General features: G+C 44.4%; 1 protein-coding gene across 11 annotated transcripts in view; it reads right to left on the reverse strand.

Moving 5' to 3' along the window:
* Positions 1 to 14,400, reverse strand: part of DOCK7 (dedicator of cytokinesis 7) — a 94,350-nt gene that overhangs the window by 30,515 nt on the left and 49,435 nt on the right. For 5 of the 11 annotated variants that reach the window (XR_009114850.1, XM_058030657.1, XM_058030656.1 and 2 more), the window contains exons 15-24: positions 11,621 to 11,738; positions 10,829 to 10,899; positions 9,998 to 10,136; positions 9,726 to 9,827; positions 9,401 to 9,487; positions 8,397 to 8,628; positions 6,952 to 7,116; positions 5,426 to 5,595; positions 1,722 to 1,826; positions 514 to 603 (exon numbers count right to left, since the gene is read on the reverse strand). Coding sequence is in view for 10 of the 11 variants with exons in the window: in XM_058030657.1 (XP_057886640.1) it covers positions 514 to 603; positions 1,722 to 1,826; positions 5,426 to 5,595; positions 6,952 to 7,116; positions 8,397 to 8,628; positions 9,401 to 9,487; positions 9,726 to 9,827; positions 9,998 to 10,136; positions 10,829 to 10,899; positions 11,621 to 11,738 (1,279 nt within the window). In the remaining variant the exon portion in view is untranslated. The remainder of the gene's footprint in view (positions 1 to 513; positions 604 to 1,721; positions 1,827 to 5,425; positions 5,596 to 6,951; positions 7,117 to 8,396; positions 8,629 to 9,400; positions 9,488 to 9,725; positions 9,828 to 9,997; positions 10,137 to 10,828; positions 10,900 to 11,620; positions 11,739 to 14,400) is intronic. The other 6 variants (XM_058030660.1, XM_058030658.1, XM_058030655.1 and 3 more) reach the window with 3 other exon arrangements.

Below are 14,400 nucleotides of genomic sequence, written 5' to 3' on the forward strand. Positions count from 1 at the left end.
GGTGGCAGTGGCCACGTTTTCTTTACACAAAAGCTCTGGCATTTTGCCTTTCTGACATTGTTTACGAGGTCCTCATTTCCTGTAAGGGAGTTCACTTTCAAAGTGACTCCCATTCCCTTTCTGGAGTCTCTCTGGATTAACACCTGGATAAGTGAGCTCAGCCCACTGAGCCATCCAACACATTTTCATTTTGCACACAAAATGCATCATTTATATGTCTAGACAGTGCTATTCATATTTTTTGAAAGCCAGTAATAAACTGGCCCCAAACACTATGGCCATTAAATCAGACAAGCAACTCCTGATCATTTAGTTCTTCCCAATTCAACTCCAAATACTTCACATTCCCTACAGCCTGGATATTCAGAGGTGTTAAGCACCAGCAGTTCCTAATGACCTCGGGAGGGAAAAAAAAAATAATCAGGCTATAAATAAAAGAATAAATTGCATCACGTTTTCAGAATGACTTGACCTCCCTGCCCCACAATATCAATTGTCTCCACTGAAATCTACCTTTTTGGTTGGTAATCGTCCTGTTAATGTTTGTAAGAAACTTGACGTCTCAGTGTGCGAAGACATACGATTACAACTTCGATCCGTAGCCTACGGAGTGGAGATGAATGAATGATGACAGGACATTAAAGTTTGCCATGGATGGGTTTTGCAGCTCAAGGACAACGAACGTTTACAAAAATACTCTTCCAACTGTAGGGTTTTTACAGCTTTTTAAGCATTCTCAAACTCTTAGGCATTTACAGATTGGGTCTAAACAAAACAACAGCAATTCTGATTGGTTTTAAGACACAGAGGTTATTTAAAGAACTGCATGTTCTGATGCACAAAGACAATGCTGCAAAGCATGAAACTTTTCATTGTTGCATTTCATCAACATGCACAGGTAATATCTGGAATTTCAGCCCATACCTCTCAATCTACCAGAGGCCAAGCGTGGGGGGATGTACCCACAGCCACGCTGCTGCTGCCACGGGCAAGGGGAAAATCACTCAAGTTCTGCTTCTGATGGAAATAATTTGAGTAAGTGAATTGGACTGAATATTTTGGGAAGGCTGATAAACTAGGAAGGAGGAGCAGTTGAGAGGTACGTTCAAGGCAACCATGCAGTGAAGAACAGCAGGCAATGGGGGCTAAATAAACTCTTCCTGACTGAAGCTGCTGTAAAGTTTTCATACTTTGCAACACAGAACAATACAATTGGCCCTGGCAAATCACTGCCTCCAGCACTCAAATTGACATGTTTTAAGAGAGAATTTCATATGTGGCAATCAATTTGGGTTCACAATATTCCACTCAAACAAGTCATGAAGGATTACTGGATGATGAGTACTAAATGCTTGATGAGAATGGCAAAATGGATCACGACATCGAAAGGAATGGCAAACATGGACAAAACTATGAAGCTGTGATTAATGTTCCCACTTAGAAATGTGCTCCACCTGAAGCTGAAACTAGTGTGAGAGAAAGAGAAAAAAAAGAAAACAAAAGCAGTCACAGCATTTACATTTCACAGACCAGCAACCACTGAAATGAGAGGAGGGGGAACGTTCACGCGATCGGAGGTTTTTCATGCAGTGTGGTGGGGTGGTGGGGGACAAGATGAGAATTTATAAAACCAAACTGAAAAACCAAAACTGGAATATGCACTGAAAGGAAGATATTCTACAGGGAAACATCAGGGAAAACAAAGGCAGAAAAACCTCTACCGAAGACACCACCTGTGTTGACTCTGCACTTGGGCTGGGGTTGGATCCCCATGGGGCAGCTTTTGGACCACCAGTGTTTACCCAGGAATTGGAGCGGTCCAAGCCCTGGGCATGTGACAGAAAGCAGTTGGGAAAGGAAAGAAATATTACATGTTGCATGCCATACAGTAGTCAAAGTTCAGTCCTTACAAGCAATCAAAGTGGGTACACTGCAAACACATCAGCACTTAGAACCTGCGCTCTCGGGTGCCTGTCGAGACATCGAGTCCAGAGGATTTTTTATATCTCACATACATACAGAACATTAATCCTGTCAACAGCTCTGGTCTGGCCTGTCCTGTCTGGAATGCTTGACATTCAAAAACTCTCCTCCTCCTGAAAAATCCCACTTGTCCTTTCCTCAGTTAAAACCCATTCCCATGGAGCCAGATGAGATTTTACACTGTGACACAGAAAAACTGGTGCTGAGATGTGAGGATGCTCTCTGAGGTTTCCAGCACCTTCAGGGCAGCCTGGAGTTCATAAACTCTGAATTCTTACAGAAATTCCAAGAAACTGAAGAGGCTGACTGTCAATCCTCACAGAGTTCCCTGCCTATGGAATGAAAGTGCAGCACTGATGGCAGAATAACTGCGGACAGGATTTCACTTGGGCATTTCCTCTGGGCACTGTGGCAAAGGGAGGAAAGAGCACATACCTTTTCTGGAACCAAACTATTTTCCAAGCAAAACATTTGAAAAACCATCCCGCTTTTCAAAAGCTCAATCTAGTTTGTACTCCAAATTCTACTGCAATGGATAATTTTGGCAAAATTACTGTGGATCCCTCCTCTCTCTGCTCTCTTCTCCTTGGGACACTCAGAAAGAAGGAAAAATTCAAACTTGTGCTGTCACACAGGCTGCTCCCAAATCAGGAACAGTCAGGGGGATGGAATGGACTTCCCTGGGTCCCAGGAAGCAGCTCTGACAGACACAATTCTTTATAAATAGCACACATTGATTTTGCCAACCCTCACCTGAGTGAGAGCTTCCATCCTCACTCCTGTTCCAACTTAGGGCTTTTTCCCAATACACAAAGCAAAGCTGCAGCCCATTTCATCCCAGTGATCAACATCAGCTGCAAAGTTCACCAAGCCAAATCATCTATTTCTCTCAGCAAACTAAAATCCACCTCAAGGTTGAACCTGGCGTGAGAGCTGTAACCTGGGATTCAAACCATTAATCCACTGAGCTCCTCAAGGCAGAGCTCAGCAGTGCTGTAATTTTGCTTAAGATGTCCAATAAAAAAATACTGAACACATAAGGAGAGTGTTTTAATCTCAATTACTTTTTGGCAGGAATAAATCAAAGCCCCATGCCCTGCTCAGCCCCATAAACATGCTTTATTTTGCTCACAGTGATTTAAAGTCGAAAGGGCTTTGCAGAATGCTGAACTAAGCTCTTGTTTTGTAAAATCAGGACTAATTTTGAAAATGCCTTTATCCCCCTCACATTTCTCTCTCAGGGTTTCCTAATCTTGACATTCTGGTTCTGAGGATAACAATTAAACACACACTGTGTCTGCAGACGCAAAAGTCATTTTGCAAAAATGTAGAAAGGGAAGGATTCTTTCCTCTTCAGAAAACAAAAGAGTACAAGAGCTCCTTATTGCTTGGCAGAGTCGCTCCAAAGTTCACAAAGCTGTTGTTAAATTAAATTCTGTGCTGCCCCTGGGGTTCAACCTGCAGCTGGGTCTGTGCAGGAACATAACCCACACCTGGGAAAATCCACTGGCAGAGCAATGAAACCCCACAACATCTTCTGGGCTTTTCCCAGCACACCTCCAGCATTCCAGGATCACTATAAACATGTCTTTTTAGACATTTCATACATTTTCTTCAGTAGGGAATAAAATTTACGTGGTTTCAATTCAAAAAGGATGGCAAAACAAGTGACAGACCTAAGACCTCCTCTGCTGTGACAATAAACAGAAATCTTCCAAATCCTGTAAAGAGTTTTCAAAATGAAGATAAAGGTGACTTACTTATACCACACCTCTAAATACCTTAAATTAAAAATAACACTAGACTGGACGTTGAAGAACTCCCTCAAACAACAAAAAACCCCACAATTTGAGTTGTTTTAAAGCATGAAACTTCCTGTGATAGGGAACTTGCACCTCAAAATAGAATCTATCTGGGAATATTCCTTAAGCCATTACTTGGAGAAATAACAGGGATTTTTGCACCCTTTTACTCATGTCAGCATCTCAAGAAGTGCCTTATTTTTGTCTATTGATATTAAGAAACAGAAATAATTACACTCAACCAAAAGTCTGTACAGTCTGAGGTTAATTCCTGATGCTCAGACTACCCTACAGGAAACTTTTCCCTCAACAATTATCCACAGAACAGGTTTTCCTTTAAAGCCTGGAGTACACCTCTGGAAGAAAATCTCTCTCCATTTTGTACTGTGACATTATTCAGCAAGCCAGCACACGTTAAACTTCTGATAGCCTGGGTAAATTCCATATGCACATCAGTGCCTGTGGCATTTCACAAAAGGTCAGGCTTGTTTAATTAGCAAGATACTGAAGTGGTCTTTAAAATATTTCAAGACTTCTAAGTCCAATCTTTGATGTAAGAAATAATCATTTGCCTACCCACAATTCTTCAGCCTCTTATTTGGTCAGTAAATGATGTTATTCATCTAAAATTGGTAACCTCTTCCTCAAACTGTGTTTTTCTTGCTCTTATAAAACCCAGCATCAGCCACGTCAACCTGCCTGGTCAGGGTGGTGGCTTTGGTAACAACCTTGCTCCCTAAACTTCCAAAGGAATTTAACAGCTCCCTGAAAGGGCTCAGGAATTCACCTCTGCTGGAAGAGTGAAAGGTCATGGTGAGAAAGAGTCTCACCCTGGTGAAGTTATCACAGTTTGAAGAATAAAAAAAAAAAAAAGAAAAGAAAAAACCCCAAAGCAGCTCGGGCACCCCTCTCAAGGGAGGGAATTACCAACACTGCTTTGTCCTGGCTCATCCCATCCCACCTACTTTAGGCACAAAATGAAGGGCTCAGATTGGGACTGTGTTGGTTCTGTGTAGTTAGAAGTCAGCAGGAGGAGATGGATTTACTGAAATTTACTGAATTTACTCTTTACTCAAGAGCCAGAGTACAGCCATGCTGGATACTCTGCACCCACAGGGGGATGTCACTTTCTGGGGTGGTCAGTCAGTGGGAGTCAGTGCCCCTGTGCTCAGTTGGCCAGACTGTGCCTCTCACCAAGCATCCCAAACCCTCTCTGGGCCACGCAGGGAGCAGGAATATTCCTGCTGTGTGCAAGAAAGACATTCACTCTAGACATGAGGAGCAGAGAAACCTGAGCAGCTGAATGCAGAGGAGAGGAGGGAGTCTGGGGCTAGGAGGGAAGAGTGGGGTAAGAGGATGCAAGGTTTGGGGAGACACAACAGAGCTGGGCTCAGGATTCAGCTGCTGGCCTCAGCCCCCACACTTGTGGAAGCAGCAGTCCAGGATGGCTCCAAAAGTCAGAGACATTTCCAAGGAGCAGTGTTCCTGTGGTGCTAACAAAAACTACTGGGAGAGGGCTGAGGAGGGGCTGGGACACCCCCACGCCCTTCCTTGAGACTCAGGAAGGCCTGGGAGGTGCTGGGGCTCTGAGGGGTCCCTGACAGGGCAGGACAGGGCAGGACAGGAGAGGACAGCCGTACCTTGGTGCCGATGATGGAGCGCACCTCGTCGTCGGGCGACGTGGGGGTGCCAGAGATGTCAGGGTTGCTGTTGCTGAGGCTGCGCGAGCGGTTCAGGTTGAGGCTGGCGGGGCGCACGGCCGACCTGGCCATGGTGGCGTAGTGCACCGAGCCGCCCAGGCCGCCGGGACCTGCGGGCACGTCCGGTCAGTGTGGTCACCCCTCACCCTCAAGACAGCCCTGCCTGGTCAGTTCAGCCACCCCTCACCCAGACCCCTCAGGACACCCAGCCCTGCCCAGTCAGTGTGGCCACTCCTCACCCAGATCCCCTCAGGACACCCAGGCCCTCTCCACCTGGTCATTCTGGCCAGCCTCCATCATTTCAGGACACCCAGCCCTGTCCGGTCAGTCCAGCCATCCTTTATCACCCAGAGCCCCTCAGGACACCCAGGCCCTCTCCTGCCTGGTCACTCTGGCCATCCTCCATCACCCAGGCTCCCTCAGGACAACCAGCCCTGCCTGGCCATCCTCCATCACCCACAGCCCCCTCAGGACACTCAGGCCTCCCCTGCCTGGTAACTCTGGTCATCCTTTATCACCCAGACCCCCTCAGGACACCCAGCTCTGCCTGGTCGCTCCAGCATGAGAATTAAAAGCTGTTTTATCCACAGGGAAGCACAAGGTCCCTATGGGATTGTCTTTAGCTAACGGGATGTTTTCCAAACCTCACACTCAAAACCCACCCAAGGTGGGCACAGTTTTAGGTACAAAACCCTCCCAACACCTCTCAGAGCTTCCCCACTGTGTGCATGAACATTCTTTCCAAAACCTGGTTTTCCATGGCTGTCACTCACACCACCTCTTTCCCATCCCTTGCTCTCAGCTAGGATTAATTTATTTGTTAATATTATTTATTTATTTATTTCCCTCCTGCACCCAGACATGTGTTTTCTAGTATTTTGCACTCCTGCCTTAAATACATAATGTCTGTATTTTATAGGTATACATAGAAATAAAACCATGTCATATATATATGTATATATATACACATTAAAATATGTAGAATATTATATAAATTATAAATTCAATGAATTTAGGCTCTATTTCAGGAATCAGCCCAACTTTGGTCATCAATTGCAATTGGATATTGATAATTGATGGATAATACCCTTTGGATATGTATTCCACCCAGCCAGTGTTTAAACTTTTGCTAGAACTGGATTAAGTATAAAAGTTCTTGTGAAGGAGACTGGGAAACATGACAGGCCAGGAGTGCATCACACCTGTCTCATAGAAAAAACCCTAAAATCCTTTTTTTTGCCTTAATTCACAATCCTTCAACAGTGACACTTATTTAAAATCATCAAATGATTAAATCTCTGAATAACAGCAATTAAACTCATCTTTTAAGTGGCTACAATGGCAAATTAATAACAGGGACCTGCAGGGAAGCAGCCACGCAGTTGGAGCTCAGGAGCACCTGCCAGCAAGTGGCTTCTGCCTTCTTTTACCAAACTTGAAATAAAATTAAAAAACAAAAGAGCTACCTGGTGATGGTGAGTTGGGGTAGGTGTTGGGCAGGCGAAAAACATAATAAATATAGGAAGCAAGCAGGCTGTTCCTGCCATGCTGGTCCTGGTTGCCATCCAGGTTCTTGTGAAGTCTGTTTATGATCGATGCCATCGCCTCAAAAGATGCTTGGCCCAGGTTCACTGAAAGCAAAAAGGGAGGAGTTTGGTTTAGAGGGCAGCAGAACCCAGGGGAAATCCTAAATGTGCTGTTCATCCACCTCCTGCAGGGTAAATGGTGGAGCTTCCTAGAGCTCAGCAAGATTTTCTGATCCCAGACTGAGCCTGGAGTTTGAACCAGGTCTGACCAGCCTGAGAGCAGGACAGCTGCTCCAGTGATCTGCTGCCACTTTTATTAATAATAAACTTAATGAACTTAAGCTCCATTTCTGGAACCAGCCCAACTTTGGTCATCAACTGCAAAGGTAACAAGAGCAAGTCTTTGTTTAACTGATGGGTAATACCCTTTGGATTTTTATCATGCTTTATTTCAGTTAATTATTTCCTCTAGTTAAGCCTTAGCCAAAATACAAACTGTATCAAATGAACAATTTCATTCTGCTGAGAGAAAAAAGCTGCTCGGAAAATGAGCACAAAAAACTACACACTTGAAAAATTAAGGATGAAGAAGACAGTAGCTAGAAAATTAAAATCTTATTTTAAATAAATCCAGTCATTAATGTCCATAATATTCCATACAAACAATTCAGAACACTGAAAGAGTGAAAGAACATTAAAATATAAAATTAAAATGCAGGTAAATTCTTTTCTAGAAAGATTAAACAAATAAATGATACAGCTAAGAAAATACTTTTAAAAGTATTTTTAAGGCAGTCTTAGATCCTTATATTCCACTATGTCCAAACTCAGGTTTCCTACAAAAGAAAATCAGCAAAAACTGCTACTTTAAATAGTAAGGATCTAATCCTGACTTAAACTTGACATTTTCTGTACTGCCAGAGCTTAGCCCTTCACAGGGAGCAAAAGAAGGGATTATCCATGCTGGCAGCATCAGATCCACAACAGGAACATGCAGCACCTGTAATTTCCTACTTCACCAGATTTTCCAAGGTGACCAATAAGGCTGAAACCCCTATTTTCTGTCAGGATGGAGACACCTTAACAAGCTCCAGTGCTAAAAACATGCTGAGCATCCAGGAAAACCAGGCTCTTTTTCTGGTGGCTAGATTTGGACACCAAATTCCCAGTCCTTTTAGAAGCTTTCCATTAAATATTAAATATTGCTCCTGTGTATATCACCCCAGATCTGGATGCCAGCATGTTTTATTTGGGAGACACTTGGTATATTAGTGGCACTAAAATAAAGCATAAAAATGGACTTTTTTACTTCTACATAAATATGACAAAATTGGAAGTGTCAAACTTTCAGCTATGTAATTCTCTATAAAACTTAAATAAAATACCTATTTGGCCTGCAATGACAGGAGGTCTTACTACCAGAAGGATCAGTTTGTCAAGCAGGAGATGAAGAAATCGCACTACCGGCTCCAGTTGAGAGGAATTTAAAGCTGAAATGCTGCTCTTCAGCTCATTTTCCAAGTTGTTCTCCATAATTCTCATGTCTCCTATTCGCACAGGGAACATGTGCTCATCCAGAGCATGGACAAGTGCAAAGAACTTGTCGAGGTAAGGGTCCTACAAACAAGCAAAAAGCCAATAATCAGCAAGAATCCCCAAAATATCTTCATTTTCTATGGATTTGTGTCTCATGGATGGGTGCTTGCCCTCATTTTTCTATCTGGCCATTTAATCTCACAAAATTAGCAGAAGTTCAACATCTTTGAGAGATTTGTCCATATCTAATTCTAATTCTAGCTTCAAAGTTATCAAGGCAAAACTAGAGGACCCACAGACTGTGTATTCTTAGACAAACCAGACAAAAATGCACTAAAATCACATTACTACTTACAGCACAAATAAAATACACACAGCCCATCAAAATGACACAGTGGGAATTAATAAAACAAAAGCTCAAATGATTAAACAAAGTGATTGTCATCTTTATTTTCAGATCAAAGGCAGACAGAGGGAAAATACAGGGAGGAAACAAAAGAGGAGGAGGGGAAAGGGAAGAACAAGAAAACAAGAATAAGAAAACAAGAACAAGAAAACAAGAACAAGAAAACATCATTTGCCTGGGCTGTGTTAGAGCTGTTGTATCAAACACAGCAGGCTGAAAACACTGTTGGCCATTCACCCCCCTGTGAATTAAGGCCAAACCACTCATATTTTTAAGCAGAACTTCTCAAATATACTCACAGCAGAATGTGGAAAAACAGGTGTGCTGGCTCAGAACTGAAAATGAGATTGTAATTTCACTACAAGGGATTGTCACACACAGCATCAACTCTGACAGAGTTAACTGTCAGAAGATTATTTTGTTCCAGTGACTGCTCTCAGCACCCACCTGAGTGTGGAGGGATGACACAGCAACAACTTCCACATTGAAAACCCCTTTGTGGTTGTCCACCCACTTCATCCCAGGGAGAGGAACCTGCAGGTTGAGGAAGAATCAGAGAGGATGTGACAGAGAGCAGAGCTTAGGCTCTGCTGATTACATTTATTTTGGCCGGATCACATGCACATAGCCACACACAAACACTAAAATTCTGTCTAAATTTAATGGCATTTAGGAAATAAATAAATGTACACACAGAGATGTGTACACATCCATCCTCTCATTTTTTCTCCCATGTATTGTGCTGGTTTCCAGCAGGCAGAACTCAGCTCACCTCTGGAGAAAGCACTGAATAAGCCTGGGGTGGCTTTTCCAATGACACAGGCAGGCAGAACTGACCCGTCTTTAACCGGCCGTTCTGCAGCATTGGGATCCACTGCAAAGAGAGGAAAACGACAAAACCACTCATTTCTTAAGGCTTTCTTGGAGCTTTTGCCAATTTCCCAAGCTCTCCAATGGGATATGAGTTCACAGGGATGCTAAACAAAGAGGCAGCACATGCATTTGAATGAATCCTGAGAAATGTAAGGACGGAAAGACACTCACGGTGTAGCCCACTGGAGTCTCCAGGGGTGTGTTTTGTTTTTGTTGGCAACTGACGTGGTAGAAAGTAAAAAGCAGGTGGTGGTGGTCTGTCAGAGTGGCTGGAAGCTTAATCTTGATTTCCTCGTGAAAATCAGGAGATCTGTGCAGAGAGCAGAGCCTCAGCTGAGTCACCCACAGTGGTTTGCTACCTTGTGCTCCAGACTGAACCCTCTGAGTTAAAGGATCTGCAGGGAAGGGAGTGTATGGGCTACCCCAAGGGATTAAAGCTCACTTTCTGATCACCAAAGGCTGGAAAAACTTCTACTCCACCAAAAAAATATGGGCAGCAGCCTCCTCCTCCTCACACAGGCACTCTGAACCACATGAGCAATAAACTCCTGTCTCAATGTGGATACTGCCACAAGCCCGACCTGCAGGACAGGAATCTCCCTTGGCACAGCTGCAAAGCCAGGAAAACATTCCTGCTGGATTCAGCAGCCCTCGCCCCAGCTGCAATGGAATTATTTTCAAGACCAAGTAGCTCCAATTTGTACCTAATGTCAAAAAGGCTCCAAGAAAACAACGGGGGCACCTGCTCCCGTGAGTTTGGAACATAAATCTTCACGACTGCTGACTGGAGCTGTGCTCGGAGCATCTGCTGAGCTGGGCTACGTGCTCAGGATCACACAAAGCTGATCTGTACCACAGCAAACAAAGACTCTGTCTCCCAGTTGTCACAAAACTCTAAGGATAGCATCAACTGGCACTGCAGTCACTGTGAGTGCTGTCCAGACACTGATTGTTAAATAATTAACACCAGTCACTGGTCAGTCACTTCCACACTGTGTTTACCTGTTGTGATACACCACAGCTGTGTATGCTTCCTTGGAAAACTCAGGACAGCTGGATTTGCCAAAGATGACCTACAAAAAGAGGAAAAAAACACAGGAACCCCCCTATAAAACTGTGCCAAGATCTGTTCCATAATCCCGCAGAGACATTTAGAGCTCCATTTATTGTGCACCTGTACAGTTACATCTGCCCCTTGTTCCCTGCCCCTTCCCTTACATGCAGCACTTCACCCAGTCACTGAAAAGGCACAATTTTAACAACTCCAGTGACACAAGGACACAGACATGGCAGAAGAACTGATGGATGGAACCATCCCTGCACAGATCCTCTGAGTGGGGATCACTGCTGGCCCTGAACAAAGCTGTCACCTTTAATTCTTTGTCATGGAAGCAAAACTTCTGTTCCAACCATGAGCAGTGCCTGCTGCAAACACAGAATCCCAGAATGGGTTGGGTTGGAAGAGAATTTAAATTCCACCTCAGGAATGAGACAGGGACAGCTTCCACTACCCAAGGTAGCTCCAAGCCCCATCCAACCCAGCCTTGGACACTTCCAGGGACGGAGAATCTCTCTGGACAACCTCTGCCAGGACCTCACCACCCTCATAATCAACAATCTCATGCTAAAATCCAGCTGCTCCACCTTGCAAACTCTATGCAACTGCGCTCTTTGCTCTGAAATACCATTTTCCATTCCTCTCAAGCTGTTATTTTAAAATGCATTTCAGTGAGGTTTGAACAGCCTGATAGGAGTTTTAACTGCTCCCTCCCATGGAGCACAGGGCCCCCTCACCGGCATGGCATTGCTGGGATCCTCTCCATACATGAACTGCACTTTCACTGTGATGTTCCTGGCAGATCCCTGCCGGTTGGCAAAGTTAAGGCTCTGTGGGTACACATAAAGGAGATTCCTGCAAGAGACAAAGGCAGCAGCTGATGAGATGGGTCACACCTTCGTTAATGCTGTTTGTTAAACCTCTGTGGAAAGGCAAACAGTGAAGGGTTTGACATTTTTTGTTCCATGAGATGCAGTGCACACCCAGACAAACAATTTGTCTTTGGTAATGACCCCTTATTGCAGACATCAAAAGACCTGATTTTTAAACTCTCATCACATTTTGAAACAGTTCTTGTTTGGAAGGGTACTTGTAAAATCCATCCAAAAATTTCCTAGTGATTCTATAATCTAAGTTCAAGTGGAAAGAAAACATAAGATACAAAAGTTTTATTTACTTCTATTTCATATACTTTATTTGCTCAACACAGAGCAGCTGGTTTCTGTTAAATACCTTCCTTCTTTTTTTTTCTTTCTTTACTTTCTTAAATCTCCTGACATCAGGATAACTTCAAGTTCCATTTCTCCTCTGAGAATGGATTAAACTGCATGGATACATGTAGCTTCAGGTAATGACAACATTCCCAGGTAGCTAAAGAACTGTTTCAAAGGCTGAAGTAATAAAGTGCTCATCACATCCACAGGGAGTGTGGCAGGGCCTAATGGGAGGAAATTGCAGCACAGGAGATTTAGGTGAGGCACAAGGGAAAATGTTCTGGCTGTAAGGAGAGCTAAAGCAGTAGAACAAATTGCCTTGGAGGGTGTGCAACCTCCATTTTCTGGTGGTTTCTTAGGACAGGTGAGGCAGACACTCTCCAGCTGAGTTTAAAGACAACCTTGAGCTTCACTGGGCAGGGGACAAATTCCCATTTATTCAAGTCCCTGAATACTTTATTAATAACCATGAGAAATGCAAAATTCTGCAGTATTTTCTGTCCTCTGAGCCCTGCTGGGCCCTTGCCAACAAGGTGAAAGCTGGATTCACACTTGATCAGCAAAACTGTCCACTACAAACTCCAACCTGTCCTTTGTGCAAGCAACTTAGATCTACACAAACCTCCTTGATGTTCTTTTAAAGACAAAAAAAAAAAAGCAGACTTTTCCAGCTCAACACTCAGTTATTCAGAGGAAATGAACATTGTTTTATGCTAAACAAGTCTAAATGTATGAATTGTTGCACATCTTTAAAAAACCAGCCTGGCAATCCCCATTCCATCTCCCACACAGCCCTGCCCAGCACCCCAGCATCATCCTCCTTGGCCAGCCTGGCTCCAGCCAGGAGATCCAGCAGGGATGGTTCCAGGGGAGCTCAGGGAGGGCTTCAGGTGCTTCAAGGACTGGCACGCTGCATTCTGGCCAAGCACTGCAGAACCAGCCCTCTTGACAGCCCTGGCTTGCGAGGCAAGAGGAAAAAGAGGTTCCCTTCCTCTGGGAACTGTTCCGTGGCTCTGAACACAATTTGTGAGAGGTTTCCAACTGTTCCTTGTCCCACAGAGACAGCAGATGCCAGATGGGCTCAGAAGCGAAGCGAGGAGCACAGCAGGACAACTTTGAAGGGGTAATAAAGCAGCTGCTGTCGAGTGCTGGCAGCAGGAGGTTGGTAACAAAAAGACTTTTTTGGGTTCTCAGGAGGGCAGTAACTCAGGGAAGGTACCTGGTGCCTTTGAGATGCCAGGAGTTTCCAAAACACCTGCACTGGTGGGACACACTCCTGGAGGAGCAGCTGCAAAGGGAGGCTGCCCCTGCCTGCCTGAAACGGCACTACTGATAAGATTTTGGCCAATGAACCCCACCCAAGGCCTTGGTTCTGATGGCAATTCCTCAAATCTGCTCCCCTAACAGCCCCAGCTAATGCTGATCCTAAGGAATCCCCTAAGAGCTGTCCAGCTCCAGGGACATTTGGGGCAGCCTCATGAACCAGGCTCTGCTTCACCCCTGCAGGCAGAGGAATAATCTTAGCAGGCAAGTGGGAATTTCTTCCCTCTCAAGTCCTTCATGGTGAATTAAGTTTTGGAATCCCATCCCCGCTGGTCACTTTGCCAAATCAACGCTCTCCTCCTATTTCAGAGGGGGCCAGGGCCGTTTTTGTGACTCTCCTAAATTACTTTGTTCTGCCATGAATACATTTGCTGCTTGATGTTCTTTTAAAATGAAAATGGATATGAAAATTTACTCTAAAATGTACCTTGCTCATAAAACTTTTATTAAGTATTATTAGTGCTTAAGAGAAAGATTTAAGGTATTTGTGAAGCCAGGCTACAGGGTCTCTATATTAAAGGCAGGCTTAGGTAAAGGACTGATTTATGCTGAGGAAAGGGACAGGTTGTTCCCTTCTCCACTGCTTTTCAAGCCCTCATTAAGGGCATTTCACTGGGAAGAAGCTCTTGGTGCTTATGGGATTTGAGATGCACAGATCCCACTGGAACAGGGGATAGGGGATGTTCCCCCTGTTCAGGCAGCCTCACTTCAGAGGGTTTCCTATTACAGCCATCTTCCCTTTGTGGAAAACTTACATGGAATAAGGGGAAAAAAAGACCAGCTAGCAAATCAGAACGTGGCCCCAAATGGAAAAATCCTGCTTGACCTTACCACTGGTCAACTTGGGTTGGAACCCTGGTTTGGGCTGGAAGTGATGTAAAGATCACCTCATCCCACCCCCTGCTGTGTGCAGGAACACGTTCCACTGTCCCAAACTGCTCCAAACCCTGTCCCACTGGCCTTGGACACTTCCTGGGATG

Source organism: Melospiza georgiana, chromosome 9 (assembly GCF_028018845.1).
Source record: "Melospiza georgiana isolate bMelGeo1 chromosome 9, bMelGeo1.pri, whole genome shotgun sequence".
In the NCBI taxonomy this organism is placed as follows: domain Eukaryota; kingdom Metazoa; phylum Chordata; class Aves; order Passeriformes; family Passerellidae; genus Melospiza; species Melospiza georgiana.